The 14,548-nt window shown below is 40.4% G+C and overlaps 1 protein-coding gene across 1 annotated transcript in view; it reads left to right on the forward strand.

The window, feature by feature from the left end:
* DHX32 (DEAH-box helicase 32 (putative)) overlaps positions 1 to 14,548 on the forward strand; it is a 50,613-nt gene that overhangs the window by 9,317 nt on the left and 26,748 nt on the right. The window contains 7 exon segments of the mRNA XM_034776864.1: positions 3,322 to 3,370; positions 3,373 to 3,504; positions 6,520 to 6,632; positions 9,527 to 9,594; positions 9,596 to 9,746; positions 12,100 to 12,199; positions 12,288 to 12,419. Of these exon segments, the coding sequence (XP_034632755.1) occupies positions 3,322 to 3,370; positions 3,373 to 3,504; positions 6,520 to 6,632; positions 9,527 to 9,594; positions 9,596 to 9,746; positions 12,100 to 12,199; positions 12,288 to 12,419 (745 nt within the window).

Below are 14,548 nucleotides of genomic sequence, written 5' to 3' on the forward strand. Positions count from 1 at the left end.
CTCAATCCAAGGTTTAAGAATCTGAAGTACCTTCCAAAATTTGAGAGGGATAAGGTGTGGAGCAACACTCTGATGCGGAAACTACAGAACCTCCAAAAAAGAAAATCACCCTTCTGCTGGTGGCATCTGACTCAGGTGATGAAAATGAACATGCGTCAGTCTGCACTACTTTGGATCATTATTGAGGAGAACCTGTCATGAGCATGGATGCATGTCTGCTGGAATGGTGGTTGAAGCATCAAGAGAGATCTGAATCTTTACCACATCTGGCATGTAAATATTTTGAGACGCCAGCTACAATAGTACCATGCAAACGTCTGTTTTCGCGTTTAGGTGACATTGTAAACAAGCAGCAGGCAGCATTATCTTCTGCAAATCTAAACAAATTTGTTTGAGTGATTGGCTGAACAAAAAATAGGACTGAGTGGACTTGTAGGCTCTAAAGTTTTACATTGTTTTATTTTTGAATGCAGTTATTTTTTGTACATAATTCTACATTTGTAAGTTCAACTTTCATGATAAAGAGATTGTACTATAGTACTTGTATTAGGTGAATTGAAAAATACTATTTATTTTGTTTTTTACAGTGCAAATATTTGTAATAAAAATAAATATAAAGTGAGCACTGTACACTTTGTATTCTGTGTTTAATTGAAATCAATATATTTGAAAATGTAGATAATATCCACAAATATTTAAATAAATGCTATTCTATTATCATTTAACAGCGCGGTTAATCGTGATTAATTTTTTTAATCACTTGACAGCCATAATATTCACCCTTTCACAATGCAAGAGCAAGGGAAGACTAGATTAAATATAAAGTGGACAAACTCAAAACTGTTAAGAGCAAATACTTTTTCATCCAATAAAATTAGCCTATGGAAGTCATTGCCACAGGATACCAGTGAAGGCCAACAGCTTATCAAGATTCAAAACAGGATTGGTTATTTATATGGCTAACTAGAATATCTAATTCTGTTCTAATAGTAAATATAATAGCCCAGTTTTGTTACAATACAAAAAAGTTTTAAACCAAGACATACACTCACATTTCAGCCTGTAACTATTGGGTGCTAGGAACCAATGGAAAGTTTCCCTGGGGGCAGGTTTTCCAAGAACTTCCTACTGCAGGGTCTCTTTCACCTTACTCTGAAGCATTTGATACTAGCCACTGTCAGGGATCGGACAGTAGACTAACTGGATCAGTTTTGATCCAGTTTGGTATCAAAATGGCAGGTGAAATTCAGTGTTGATAAGTGCAATTATACATATGCAATGATGAGTTCTAAATTAGCTGTTACCACCCAAGAAAGAGAGCTTGGAGTCATTGTGGATAGTTCTCTGACAATGTCTGCTCAGTTCACAATAGCAGTCAAAAAGGTTAACAAATTGTATGTTAGGAATGATGAGGAAAGGGCTAGAAAATAAGACAGAAAGTATTGTAAATTGGCCCCAAGTATATATATTACTGGTCTGGACTTTATTCTGCTTGTACATTTCAAAAGTGAGCAAGTCATGATCACTTGTACCCCAGCTACCATTAATTTTCAGTTATGTGATTGATTCCTCTTTATCTGCTAGGACAAGATCTAATAAAGAATTCCCCCATATTGGCTGCAACACTTTTTGAGTTAGGAAATTGTCATCGCTAATGTTTGGAAATTCCAAGGATGTTTTAGTACTGGCAGTATGAGCCCTCCAGCATCTGTCACTCAAATTTAAGTCCACCATGATCACGTAGCTGTTTTCCCTGCACATTAAAGATGGGTGAATAAGAAGCAGTCAGCATGTTCTCTAGGCTGTAGCAGACACTAGCCATTACCACTTCTTGTGCTTTATCTGTTAGGACATTGATCCATAGCATTCAAGATTATTTTTTTCCACTGTATCAGTGATTTGGGAACAGGTAATGTCAATTTTGACATAGAGTGCCACTTCTCCTCCCTTTTTGCACACTCAATCCTTCCTAAACAGGTTATTATAAACATTGATTTTAACAGTCCAATTGTGCGAGTCATCCCAGCAGGTTTCAGTAATACCAACTGGTGACTTATAACTGTTCGGTTTATCGGTTTGTTATAAAAGCTCTTCTATTGACACATCAATTTGGGACAGTATGTCAGATTTGTTGCCCAAAAAGAATAGGGCTGATGTAGCCATGTCCTTGGCTATGAAGACCAATCCAAAGAATTCATTTAGCTTCTCTGCAAGGGCCTTGTCTTCCTTGGGCTTTGTGTAATTTCCATAGTTTAAATTTACAATATCATTACTTTATTTGCTAACAGGATGTCAATACAAGTAAGACTATTCATTGTAAAACATTTATCAATTTTATATAAAGGTATTAAATATAAGTAACTATTTACACAGAAAGAAGTGACATCTACCTGATACTGCCAAATCTCACAAGATGATGTATGTTCCATAGTTAAATTAAGTAGGATGAGTTAGAAATTGATTAATACTTTCACTAAAGTGATTTTCTCAAAATGCTTTTAGATTCTTAAGATAATGGAACACTGCTTTACAATTTTGTTGTACTTATTTTCCATTGTAAATGTGATAATATATTTTCAATTTTTTCTTTTATCAGTTAAAAAGATTACGTACCTTTCTGGGACTATTCATATACAACTAGATTTATTTACAGAACTTAATCTGAAATTAAGTAATTATCACTTTTTATTTATAATTTTGAGGTCTTCTTCCTGGAATGGATATTTTACTACAATTATCTGAAGCCAAATGGAAGGCCCTCACCAGGAACAGCTCTAATGTTGCTGGATCAAGAATGGAAGGGTCACTCTTCCCTCCTCTCTAGAAACCAGTTCTGTCACTTCTGTAATATACACCGCTACCTCGATATAATGCGACCCGATATAACATGAATTCGGATATAACATGGTAAAGCAGTGCTCCAGAGGGGCGGGGCTGTGCACTCCTGTGGATCAAAGCAAGTTCAATATAACGTGGTTTCACCTATAACATGGTAAGATTTTTTGGCTCCCGAGGACAGCATTATATCGAGGTAGAGGTGTACTCAGATTAATCTGTTTTAAGACAAGAAATTCCCAAACCTGACTTTCAGTTCATGTGACTCCAACTCTTGACCATTTAACAGATTCAGTGTCTTGACATTTATTCAGGCAGATAATTTCTATTTAGTACGCAGTTCAGTTGCCAGTAATCAGACAGCTAGTAAGCCAGAGATGTTTTGCTGGTATAACTTTTACAGTATAAATACTAGATTGTATGCTCATTTTATATTATGTACTATACATGTTAAATATAGAGTGCATTCTCCTCTTTTTTATACAGGTTCCCCAATGGTGTGCTAAGTACGGTCTTTCTGCCCATTATCAACAGGGGATAGGGGTGTACACAAGCAGACAGCAATGTGGCTGGCACTACGTGTAACTGATGAGATGGATGTCAATACTGGCCATGAAGTGGGTTATGTTGTCCCATTTGAGAGCTGCTGTACACTGAAACAATTCAGAGGTCTGAGGATTTGTTTTTAATCCCTTTAACATTGTACGAATGTCATTCCTTGAAATGTTTCAGAGCGGTAGTCGTGTTAGTCTGTATCAGCAAAAAGAACAAGGAGTCCTTGTGGCCCCTTAGAGACTAAGGGTATGTCTACACTACGAAATTAGGTCGATGTAATAGAAGTCGATTTTTTAGAAATTGATTTGATACAGTCGATTGTGTGTGTCCCCACTAAGCGCATTAAGTTGGTGGTGTGCGTCCACAGTACTGAGGCTAGCGTCGACATTCGGAGCGTTGAACTGTGGTAGCTATCCCACAGTTCCGCAGTCTCCACCACCCATTGGCATTCTGGGTTGAGCTCCCAATGCCTGATGGGGCAAAAACATTGTCGCGGGTGGTTCTGGGTACATGTCATACCTCCCTCCCTCCCTCCATGAAAGCAACGGCAAAAAATCGTTTCTTGCCTTTTCTTCCTGGGTTACCTGTGCAGACGACCTACCACAGCAAGCATGGAGCCCGCTCAGCTCACTGTCACTGTATGTCTCCTGGATACTGCTGGCAGATGCGGTACTGCAGTGCTACACAGCAACATCCCCTTGCCTTGCCTTGCAGACGGCAGATGGTGCAATACGACTGCTAACCATCGTCGTCGTCCTGTGGGTGCTCCTGGCCGACCTCGGTTAGGTTGGTCGGGGGCGCCTGGGCAGACATGGGTGCTCCTGGCCGGCCTCGGTGAGGTCAGTCGGGGACACCTGGACAAAAATGGGAATGACTCCAGGTCATTCTCTTTTTTAAGTTTTGTCTAATGGAGATTCAGTCCTGTCTGGAATATCATGCCAGCTGGAGGCTTCTGCCTCAGGCTGCTCTCCCAGTCGGCAGCACCACGCAGTCGCACCTACCCCAGCCTACCCCTTGCTCCCATGGCTCATGAAGCCTGGACAGTAGTAAGGAGCAGTTCAACTATAGGCTGAGCAAGTGCATAATGGTGGTAGAATGTGCCTTTGAACATTTAAAAGCTCGCTGGCGCAGTTGACTGACTCGGTTAGACCTCAGCGAAACCAATATTCTCATCGTTATTACTGCTTGCTGTGTGCTCTACAATATCTGTGAGAGTAAGGGGGAGACATCTGGTGGGGTGGGAGGTTGAGGCAAATCGCCTGGCTGCTGATTACGTGCAGCCAGACACCATGGCGGTTAGAAGAGCACAGCAGGGAGTGCTGTGCATCAGAGAAGCTTTGAAAAACAGTTTCATGACTGGCCAGGCTACGGTGTGAAAGTTCTGTTTGTTTTTCCTTCATGAAAACCTGCCCCCTTGGTTCACTCTACTTCCCTGTAAGCCAACTGCCCTCCCCTGCCCCCTTTGATCTCCACTTGCAGAGGCAATAAAGTCATTGTTGTTTCAAATTCATGCATTCTTTATTAATTCATCACACAAATGGGGGGATAACTGCCAAGATAGCCTGGGAGGGGGTAGGGGAGGAGGGAAGCTCAGGGTTGAGGTAGTTGTAGGGGCACCCCCTAGAATGGCATGCAGCTCATCATAGAAGCAGCATGTCTGGGGTTCTGACCCAGAGTGGCCATTTGCCTCTCTGGTTCTTTGGTAGGCTTACCTGAGCTCCTTAAGTTTCACATGGCACTGCTGCGGGTCCCTGTTATAACCTCTGTCCTTCATGCCCTTGGAGATTTTTTTCAAATATTCCAGCATTTCGTCTTTTGGAACGGAGTTTGGATACAGGGCCGGCTCCAGGCACCAGCTTAACAAGCAGGTGCTTGGGGCGGCCAAGGGAGAGGGGCGGCACCTGCGGCAATTCGGGGGCGGCAGGTCCCTCACTCTCTCTAGGAGCGAAGGACCTGCTGCTGAACTGCTTTTTTTTTTTTTTTCTTTTTTGCTTGGGGCAGCAGAAATGCTGGAGCCGGCCCTGTTTGGATAGCATGGATTCGTCTCCCCATACAGCGATCAGATGCAGTACCTCCCATTCGGTCCATGCTGGAGCTCTTTTGTGATTCTGGGACTCTATGGTCACCTGTGCTGATGAGCTCTGCATGGTCACCTGTGCTAATCAGCATGCCATGCTGGCCAAACAGGAAATGAAATTCAAAAGTTCGCGGGGCTTTTCCTGTCTACCTGCCCAGTGCATCTGAGTTGAGAGTGCTGTCCAGAGCGGTCACAATGGAGTACTCTGGGATAGCTTCTGGAGGCCAATACCGTTGAATTGCGTCCACACTACCCCAAATTCGACCCAGCAGGGTTGATTTCAGTGCTAATCCCCTCCTCAGGGAGGAGTACAGAAATAGATTTTAAGAGCCCCTTAAGTCGACAAAAATGGCTTTGTCGTATGGACGGGTGCAGGGTTAAATTGATCTAACGCTGCTAAATTCAACCTAAACTCGTTGAGGGGAGGCAGCTAAGCAAATGGCTGACGCCTCCTTGTGGCGATGTTAATGCAGGTACTCCATAGGGAGGGCAGCCAGTGACCAGGTAAATGGCCTGGTAAAGGACTTAAAAGGAGGTACTGGATAAAGAAACAGAATGGGGGAGGGGGTTCAGGGACTCCCATGACCGGTACAGCAAAGAGCCAAACCCTCCCTCCCCTCCCCCATTCTCATAGCCCTCCTTAAGGCTCTTGTGAGGCTGGTGGATGGTAAGGTCCAAGCCATGGGTTGGCTGGGGGACCTGGATGGAAACAAAAGGGGAGCTGGTGGAAGCCCTGGAGAACTGATGTGAATAAGCATGGATTTGCCTGCACTGTACACTTTATCTGCCAGGTAGTCCCAGACATCTGTATAATAAAGTTGCAGCCTGATTAAAACCCATAAAAGTCTCCTGTCTTTCTTGCGGTATATCCAGACAATATGTGCTAACTACTTATGCTAAACTATCATTCAATCTTATATTTATCTGCAACACTCTTAGCATCTTTCCCAGACCTGAAAAAAAGCTCTGTGTAGGTAAAAAGCTTGTCTCTCTCACCAACAGGAGTTGGTCCAATAAAAGATATTACCTCACATATCTTGTCTCTCTAACAGTGCCCAGTATATCCAGCAGACCCCTCAATGAAAGCTGCCTATTAGACAAACCCAACTGGTTGTCTGTTGCCAAGGAACCAATATTTCAGGATGGTTATTTTAAAAGAAATAAAGTAAATAAAAATAAACTTTTTTTCCTACTAGTCAGCACCATCCTCCCACTATGTATCACTAATTCTGCTTATAGGAGTTGATTTCTGTGGTAGTTGCAGCAAAGGGAACTGAATTCACCATTGCATGCAATATATTGACTTTGTGTAGAAAGGGGTTCTCAAACTGGGGGTTGGGACCCCTCAGGGGGTCACAAGGTTATTACATGTTGAGTCACAAGCTGTCAGCCTCCATCCTAAAACCCGCTTTGCCTCCAGCATTGATAATGGTGTTAAATATATAAAAAAGTGTTTTTTATTTATAAGGGGGTCACACTCAGAGGGCTTGCTATGTGAAAGGGGTCACCAGTACAAAAATTTGAGAACCGCTGCCATAGAAGATAAATATATTTAAGCCACCTTACTAGTATTATTGGTCATGCTACGTACAGAAAGACATGGCTATATAATTTTATTAATAATGATGATACTTAGCTTTTCAAAATGCTCTATATTTTCAAAGTGATTTACAAACATTAATGAATCCTCCCAATGTATTTATCAGTGCCTGCATAGAAAAATATCTAAAATCAGAGAAAAGCATAAAGTTTTCAGGGGTTATTTTTTTTTAGGGGGGGAGGACTGGAGTTTCTATGTTGATTAAAAACATTTTTGATGGGGCACATCTACACTCAGGAGCTTGGATACTTGTGTAATAATCCCTTCCTAATTGAAAAGAGATCACTTAATCCTCACCTTCACACTGAACACCACATCTGGCATGAATTATTACACCATAACTCACATTCCGTCATAGGTTTTATTGGTTAATTGGAGTTTAAGATTTGGTGTATTGTTTCTTAACAATTAAGTGTCTTTTAACCTGAACAAAAACATGGAATGAGTTAAGAGGAAAAGTTAGGCTTTTATGATGTATCCAGCCAAGTTGCTAATCTAGCCTCAAAATGTCACAACTCAGGGCTGGTCCACACTAAGCCCCCAGTTCGAACTAAGATACGCAACTTCAGCTACGTGAATAACGTAGCTGAAGTCGAAGTCTCTTAGTTCAAACTTAAAGGTACTTACCACGGGTCCACACGCAGCAGACAGGCTCCCCCGTCGACTCCGCCTACTCCTCTCGCGGAGCAGGATTACTGGCGTTGACGGCGAGCACTTCCGGGATCGATTTATCATGTCTAGACAAGACGCGATAAATCGATCCCAGAAGATCGATTGCTTGCCGCCGAACCAGTGGGTAAGTATAGATGTACCCTTAGATGCCATTGGAGCATCTTCAAGGAGACATTTTGTCAACACTGTCACTCTGCTTTGTGTTTTGAGTTTTAGGGGTATAACTTCATAGTGGTGTTATACATATACACATACATACACACATGCAATGCTTGTGTAATTTCCTGCACACTAAAGTGAAAATATACCATTCTAGACCTAAATTCTCTTGCTCTTGTGCGCACTTTGACTGTAAGCAGAGACAGAGCAGACTGAATATAGTGGTTCAAAGTTCATGGCCAGACATAAAATTTGTAACTGGATTTGTATTATAAACTAGTCCAATATTTTAGCTCAAAAGGAAGAACTTTAAGAAAGTAGGAGTGAAATAAGGATTTAGATAAATACAGGTTGAAAGAGCCATTCTATGATGGTTGTGATGTCACTCAGTGTCACATAGAAACCAGGAAGTGCAGATCAGATCCCTCAGGATTTAAGAATGTAATAATTGTCAGGCTTTTTTTTAAACACTTGGCACTAAAGACATTTTAAAACAATATCTATATACTCTCTTAAAAATATCTTGCAAGCAGACTTTTTGTGGAAGTGAAAAGAGATTGCTTGATTAAAAGAATCCCCTCTATCCCAAAAACCTTTGCAGTTCACCTTTAACTTTTGGACTTTTATGCATTTAAATTCTTAACTTAATGCGCCATTAACATAGCTTTTTAGCATTTCATTATTTTAGTTTCCTTCACAGAGTTTGACACTAGATAGGGTGACCATATGTCCCGTTTTAGCCAGGACAGTTCCTTTTTTAAGTCCTATCTGGGCTGTCCTGACTTATTTGACAAATGCCCACTTTTGCCAAAAAAGTGGGGCATGCACCTCTAGCAGGGTGCAGAAGAACATGCGGGGGAAGGGCGGGCAGGGTTTGGGTGAACGGCAATGCCAGCCCCGTGCACGGGAGGAGGGAAGAGGGGCAGGGAACAGGCCAGCCCCACATGCAGGGAAATATGGTTACCCTAACACTGGAAGATAAAAAACTCAATAAATAAATTTAAAATTTCTATGCATTTTTCAATATAATAGTTTTAAAGAGGAAGGAAGCATTTGTATATATACAATTCATGACACTTTTAATATTTTAAATTCAAACTGGGTTAAGATCATAATAGTAATTTCCAAAGTGATTCAGATAGTGAACCTGCTAATTTCATCCTTACTAATATGTAAAGTGTCTGTCTCATAATTTTTCAGTATTGCTATTTCAGTAGCATGTTGATATATTGTAATGGAGATTAGAGTAACTACTTTCCCCCCCAAGATTGGTTCAGATATGATTAAATGTCAGGCTGGAGAAATGTGCTTGGAAATTACATGAAAGAAAAGTACATTAAAAAAGCACAACTGTTCCTGGGCTAGAGGAAAACAAATGTCCTCAAACACTATGCTTATCAGTGTTTACAGTGTTAAGATCTCTCATATAATTCAGTTCCATTTTATTTTCTCCTTTAATCAATATCATCCACATGATAAGTATATGTCACTATTTTTATAATTAAAATCCACTTAAAAATAATCAATTGATACAAAATTAGCAAACGGTGTTTGTTTTAATACTCATGAAAAAGGTCTCTTCCAACTAGAGGAAATTTTAAAAAGCCTACCAGATTATCTGACATGAGGGATCTAATTTCAATCCTGATCTTGGAGAATTAGTCCCTGTTTCTCTAGATCCCAGCCACAAAGATATAATTCAAGCCAAATGAAGATAAAGAAAAAAAATGCTGCAAAAATTACAGAAGAAAAGTGCTATTAACCATGAGCTTCGGAGAGTTGTTGGTCTGGATTCATACTGTAACCTTTACAATTGATATTAATGTGGAGAGAAGAAATGTTAGTAAAGTAAGTGAAATCAAGAAGAAAATAATGAAGCACAGCTGGAGTGTGTGTTACTAAAACGGTTAGTGGCTTGATGCAAATATGTTCTTAGGGCATCCAAATTTTTTCAACTCTTTCATAAGTAGTTCCTTAAAAGTTAATTTATACAAAATAGGAAGGCTTATTGTACTGAACATATTTTCATTATGCAGAAGCCAAATTACATAACATTTTTTCAACTTTCAACCTGTGAAAAATAAAGCTATTTTGTAAATATCTTATCTGAAAATATAGATTACCTTAATTCATTGAGCCAAATTTTCCAAAGGAAACTCAAATCAGACTAAGTTTTCATGATCAGAATTGCAACACATTTTTGTGCATTCCAAAACCTCTCACATGCTTTTTCATTTTGGTCTGACATTATCACCTTAATTTCCCCTCCCGTGTTATAATTGCCTCTTCAGCAACTATAAGAATAAAATATGCAAAACTGCCAAACTGTTTCAGGAAGAGGGTGTAATCAGTTCTCCATTACTCCAAAGGTCAATGAAATGTGACCTCAACTCATTCTGCATCTCTGAAATTTGACTGATCCCCCATGAGCCTAGGCAGAGGTTACTCTTAAGTCTGGATCTCCCCACATGCTACATCACCAGATTGTAAAACCATCTTTAGATATAAATCCAATCAATATTTGAAAACACTGCAGCTCATTTGAAATGATCTATATCCGGGGTTAGTCCGCTTTTTAAGTGCCTTGTGCAGCCTTCCCCTCCTCCCTCCATCCTCCCTCCCGTTTGGAAAGCACTGGTTCACCAGCAACCTTTGGTTTCCTTGTTTTTTGAGTTTGTAGAGAATGGATGTGCAGGTAATGCTCTGGGGGATGAATGGGTGGGTGGTAACTTACTACAATATTCACAAAGCTGCATTACTAGAGACCTTGAACCTAGATGCCCAGCTTCTCTTGATATAGAGTAATGAAATTATAAATGAATATTGGGTTCCCAACAATGAAGTTAGGATCCCTCAAACTCTTTCTGAAATATCCCTTTTGAAACCTGTACAGAGCATTTCACTTAGTTCAGTCAAAACCTTGGGAATTGGAGCTGTATAAAATGTTCATCACAATAACCGGAATCACACAAAACTCACCTGGTTTTAGATTGTTACAAACTCATAACTCAGCACAGGGTCATTAAAAGGTTTGTGATCTTTTCTGAGCATGTCTAGTTTACAGATTAGTACAGCGCTGCAAGCGTTTACACTTTTTAAATGAAACTGGGCTGATTTATGATCTGCCACTGAATTCATGCTAGGCTTACAGCTTTGAATGAGTTTCATTTTTGTTTGAACCTGAAACCCAAAGTGAAATTCAGGGATTGCAGACTTACAGGTTTAAATTTTTGGGACTTCATATTTTTAATTCATGTGAGTTTACAGTTCTGTTTGGAACCAAATAATCTCTCTTGAAAACACAATTCCTACCTTAAAGTCTATTACTCTAGATAATTTTTAAGTTTTATGATTCACTCATCAACAATTCAAATTAACATTTAATCAGTACTGGCAAAATTCAGAGGGTCTATGCAAGGTCACATGCACCAAGTGAATCCCCCAAGCCCTTAACTTGTGACTTGCGACTTGCATAGGACTTAACTGGTACATAGGGGCTTGTGTGTGCCTCGTGAATTGAAGCAAATTTCATCTTACTGGTTAAAATTCTGACTGAAGTCAAAGGACTATAGGAAGGGCCATGCAAAATATGACTAAAGTTGCTTAATTCAGATTGTAATATGTCCTACTATATGCTATGAAAGCTGTGGGATAGCCCTGACTCGTCATACAGGAAGCCCAATCAGCTTCTTATTTGATCAAAGTGAAGGGAACAGACTTTTTTTTTTTAAAGGTACTGTATCCACTTTTTTTCCCCAATCTACACGCATGTGCTGCACTGATTGTTATCAGTGAGACAAAGACCTAGAGTTGCAATGGAGCAGAACATTATCTAACAATGTTGTGATTCTATTATTGGAAAAAAGATGGAAAAATAATCCTCTGAGAATGCCTTTCTATTATATGGCATAAGGATATGTTTTGTACTTTAGTATGGTGCATTTCATCATTAAATGAGATTTATTTTAGCAGAGGATACAGAAATACCTACGGAAAATAAATCGTTTGAGACACTGTCAAGTCTCACCAAAGTGCTTGCAGGTCTCATTTTCAGACCAATGAGACAATAGTGTGTCAAGGAAAATAATCTATAGCAAAGTATTTTATGAAAAAACTACCAAACAAAATTTTAGTGCAAACCCGTTTGGTATTTGCAGAGTCTTCATTTATTGAATACTTATGTCTCTCTTTCACTTCAAAGGTCTGCAGCCCTAGAATCAGGCTGCATTATAAGAGCGTCTGCTCTAGCAATAAAAGCCAAGAAGATATGTGCACGCAAATTCTGTGCACGTCTTCATCAGGTAGAATCACTAGCACAAAATTAAATAATAACATAATAATATATACAATACTACAAAAAGCAAGAGAATTTTCTGAAATCTCTTCCAGGCAAACTCTTCTGCCTCTACCCTGGATAATTTACATACAAGGAAATGAAACCATGCCTGTCAGCCAGAATATAGGACTCAAATCTAACTAGCATGGTTCTTTTTCTGAAGAGAATGGATTTAGCAGGCTTAGGCCACCGGCTTCATAAAGAGGCCAGGAGAGAGAGTGCTTTTTGGAGCATGTCAGCTCTCTATTTTGCAAGTTCCGAACTCCTGGCCCCTTGCTCATTCATTTATTCACTCAAAGCAAGCTGCAAACTGTTTGCTTTTCTCTGTGGTACGAGCTTTGAAACCGGCACTTCCGCATTCCTGCAGCTGGTCACAACAATGGAGAGGATTGGCCACTTGAAGAGGTGATTAGTACAGCGCTGCAAGCGTTTACACTCACACCCGTGAGTCGTAGCCACTCCGCTGCAGCTGTTATTCCTCTCGGAGATGTGGAGTACCTGCAGCGATGTACCCAGGGAGATACAGCGCTGTAAGTGCCCTGCCAGTGTGGACAGGGAGTGAATACAGCGTTGGGGGACGCTTTACAGCGCTGTAACTTGCAAGTGTAGCCAAGGCCTGTGATGCATGAGAGGACATTCATAGATTCATAGATTCTAAGACTGGAAGGGACCTCAAGAGGTCATCGAGTCCAGTCCCCTGCCCACATGGCAGGACCAAATACTGTCTAGACCATCCCTGATAGACATTTATCTAACCTACTCTTAAATATCTCCAGAGATGGAGATTCCACGACCTCCCTAGGCAATTTATTCCAGTGTTTAACCACCCTGACAGTTAGGAACTTTTTCCTAATGTCCAACCTAGACCTCCCTTGCTGCAGTTTAAGCCCATTGCTTCTTGTTCTATCCTTAGAGGCTGTGAACAAGTTTTCTCCCTCCTCCTTATGACACCCTTTTAGATACCTGAAAACTGCTACCATGTCCCCTCTCAGTCTTCTCTTTTCCAAACTAAATAAACCCAATTCTTTCAGCCTTCCTTCATAGGTCATGTTCTCTAGACCTTTAATCATTCTTGTTGCTCTTCTCTGGAGCCTTTCCAATTTCTCCACATCTTTCTTGAAATGCGGTGCCCAGAACTGGACACAATACTCCAGCTGAGGCCTAACCAGAGCAGAGTAGAGCAGAAGAATGACTTCATTGCTTAGTATGACTTTCTTCAATTCAAGTCAAACATTTATTTAAGGAAAATACTGTATAAATAAATGACAAGGTTAAAAATGATCTCAAACCCATCCTCCAGTATTGAACAAAAGACTCCTGTTTCTTTCCTTTCCTTCAGTATTCCTGTCTTATGTAGAATGACTCTCCTGTTTTGAGAATAGTAATAAATTCACCATAATATCAATAAAAAAGCCAAGAGAAATAAAGCGGACAGCTTCTGCCTGCACCAGTAGAGATGCTACTTTCAACATTTATTTAGTTCACCTCTTCTGGAGTTATATCTTTCCTCAATACCTGCTAGGGTAATACAGAAGGAATTTTATCTCTTTCATTTTAAAGAGAAGCAAGTCAGCTGCTGAGGAAAGAGCGTGATAACAGTGCAGTGCTAACATTATTATATTTTCACGCCTCTCATCATTTTCACAGCCAATCATTTTAGAAATACAGGACCATACTCTCAAAATATTTTAATGGACTCCCATTGGTTCCCCTTTCAATGACTGGGGCCTCCTCAGGTATTTTCTTTAAATGGACAAGATCAGTCCCTAGATGAGAGGGGTTTTTGCTATAGGCACAAGTTTTTAAAGGAGGGATAGCTCAGTGGTTTGAGCATTGGCCTGCTAAACCCAGGGTTGTAAGTTTAATCCTTGAGAGGGCCACTTAGGGATCTGGGGCAAAATCAGTACTTGGTCCTGCTAATAAAGGCAGGGGGCTGGATTTGATGACCTCCCCTTCCAGTTCTAGGAGAGAGGATATCTCCATTCATTTCGTTTATTTAATTTAATGCCAACCCATGCTATCCTGAGGTACCTAATATCTTCCCAGATACCAGAACAAATGGTCAACTCTCACTAGAACTGGACTGAGGTGAGGTGGTGTTTGGATTTTGACCCACATAAGGTTCAAAGCAGGATCTGCAGTTCAAGTTCGAAGCTGATAGCACTGAAATTTCATCAGTTATTCTCAGGGAACTTTAGCAAATGGTAAAGATCATGAGATTCTGCTAACCCACTACTGTAACATACTCTCTGGAAGGGAAATCTTCACTGTGAGATAATCAACCTCATCCTTCTGTCAGAAGGCAAGTCACTCA

Source organism: Trachemys scripta, chromosome 7 (assembly GCF_013100865.1).
Source record: "Trachemys scripta elegans isolate TJP31775 chromosome 7, CAS_Tse_1.0, whole genome shotgun sequence".
NCBI classification, from domain to species: domain Eukaryota; kingdom Metazoa; phylum Chordata; order Testudines; family Emydidae; genus Trachemys; species Trachemys scripta.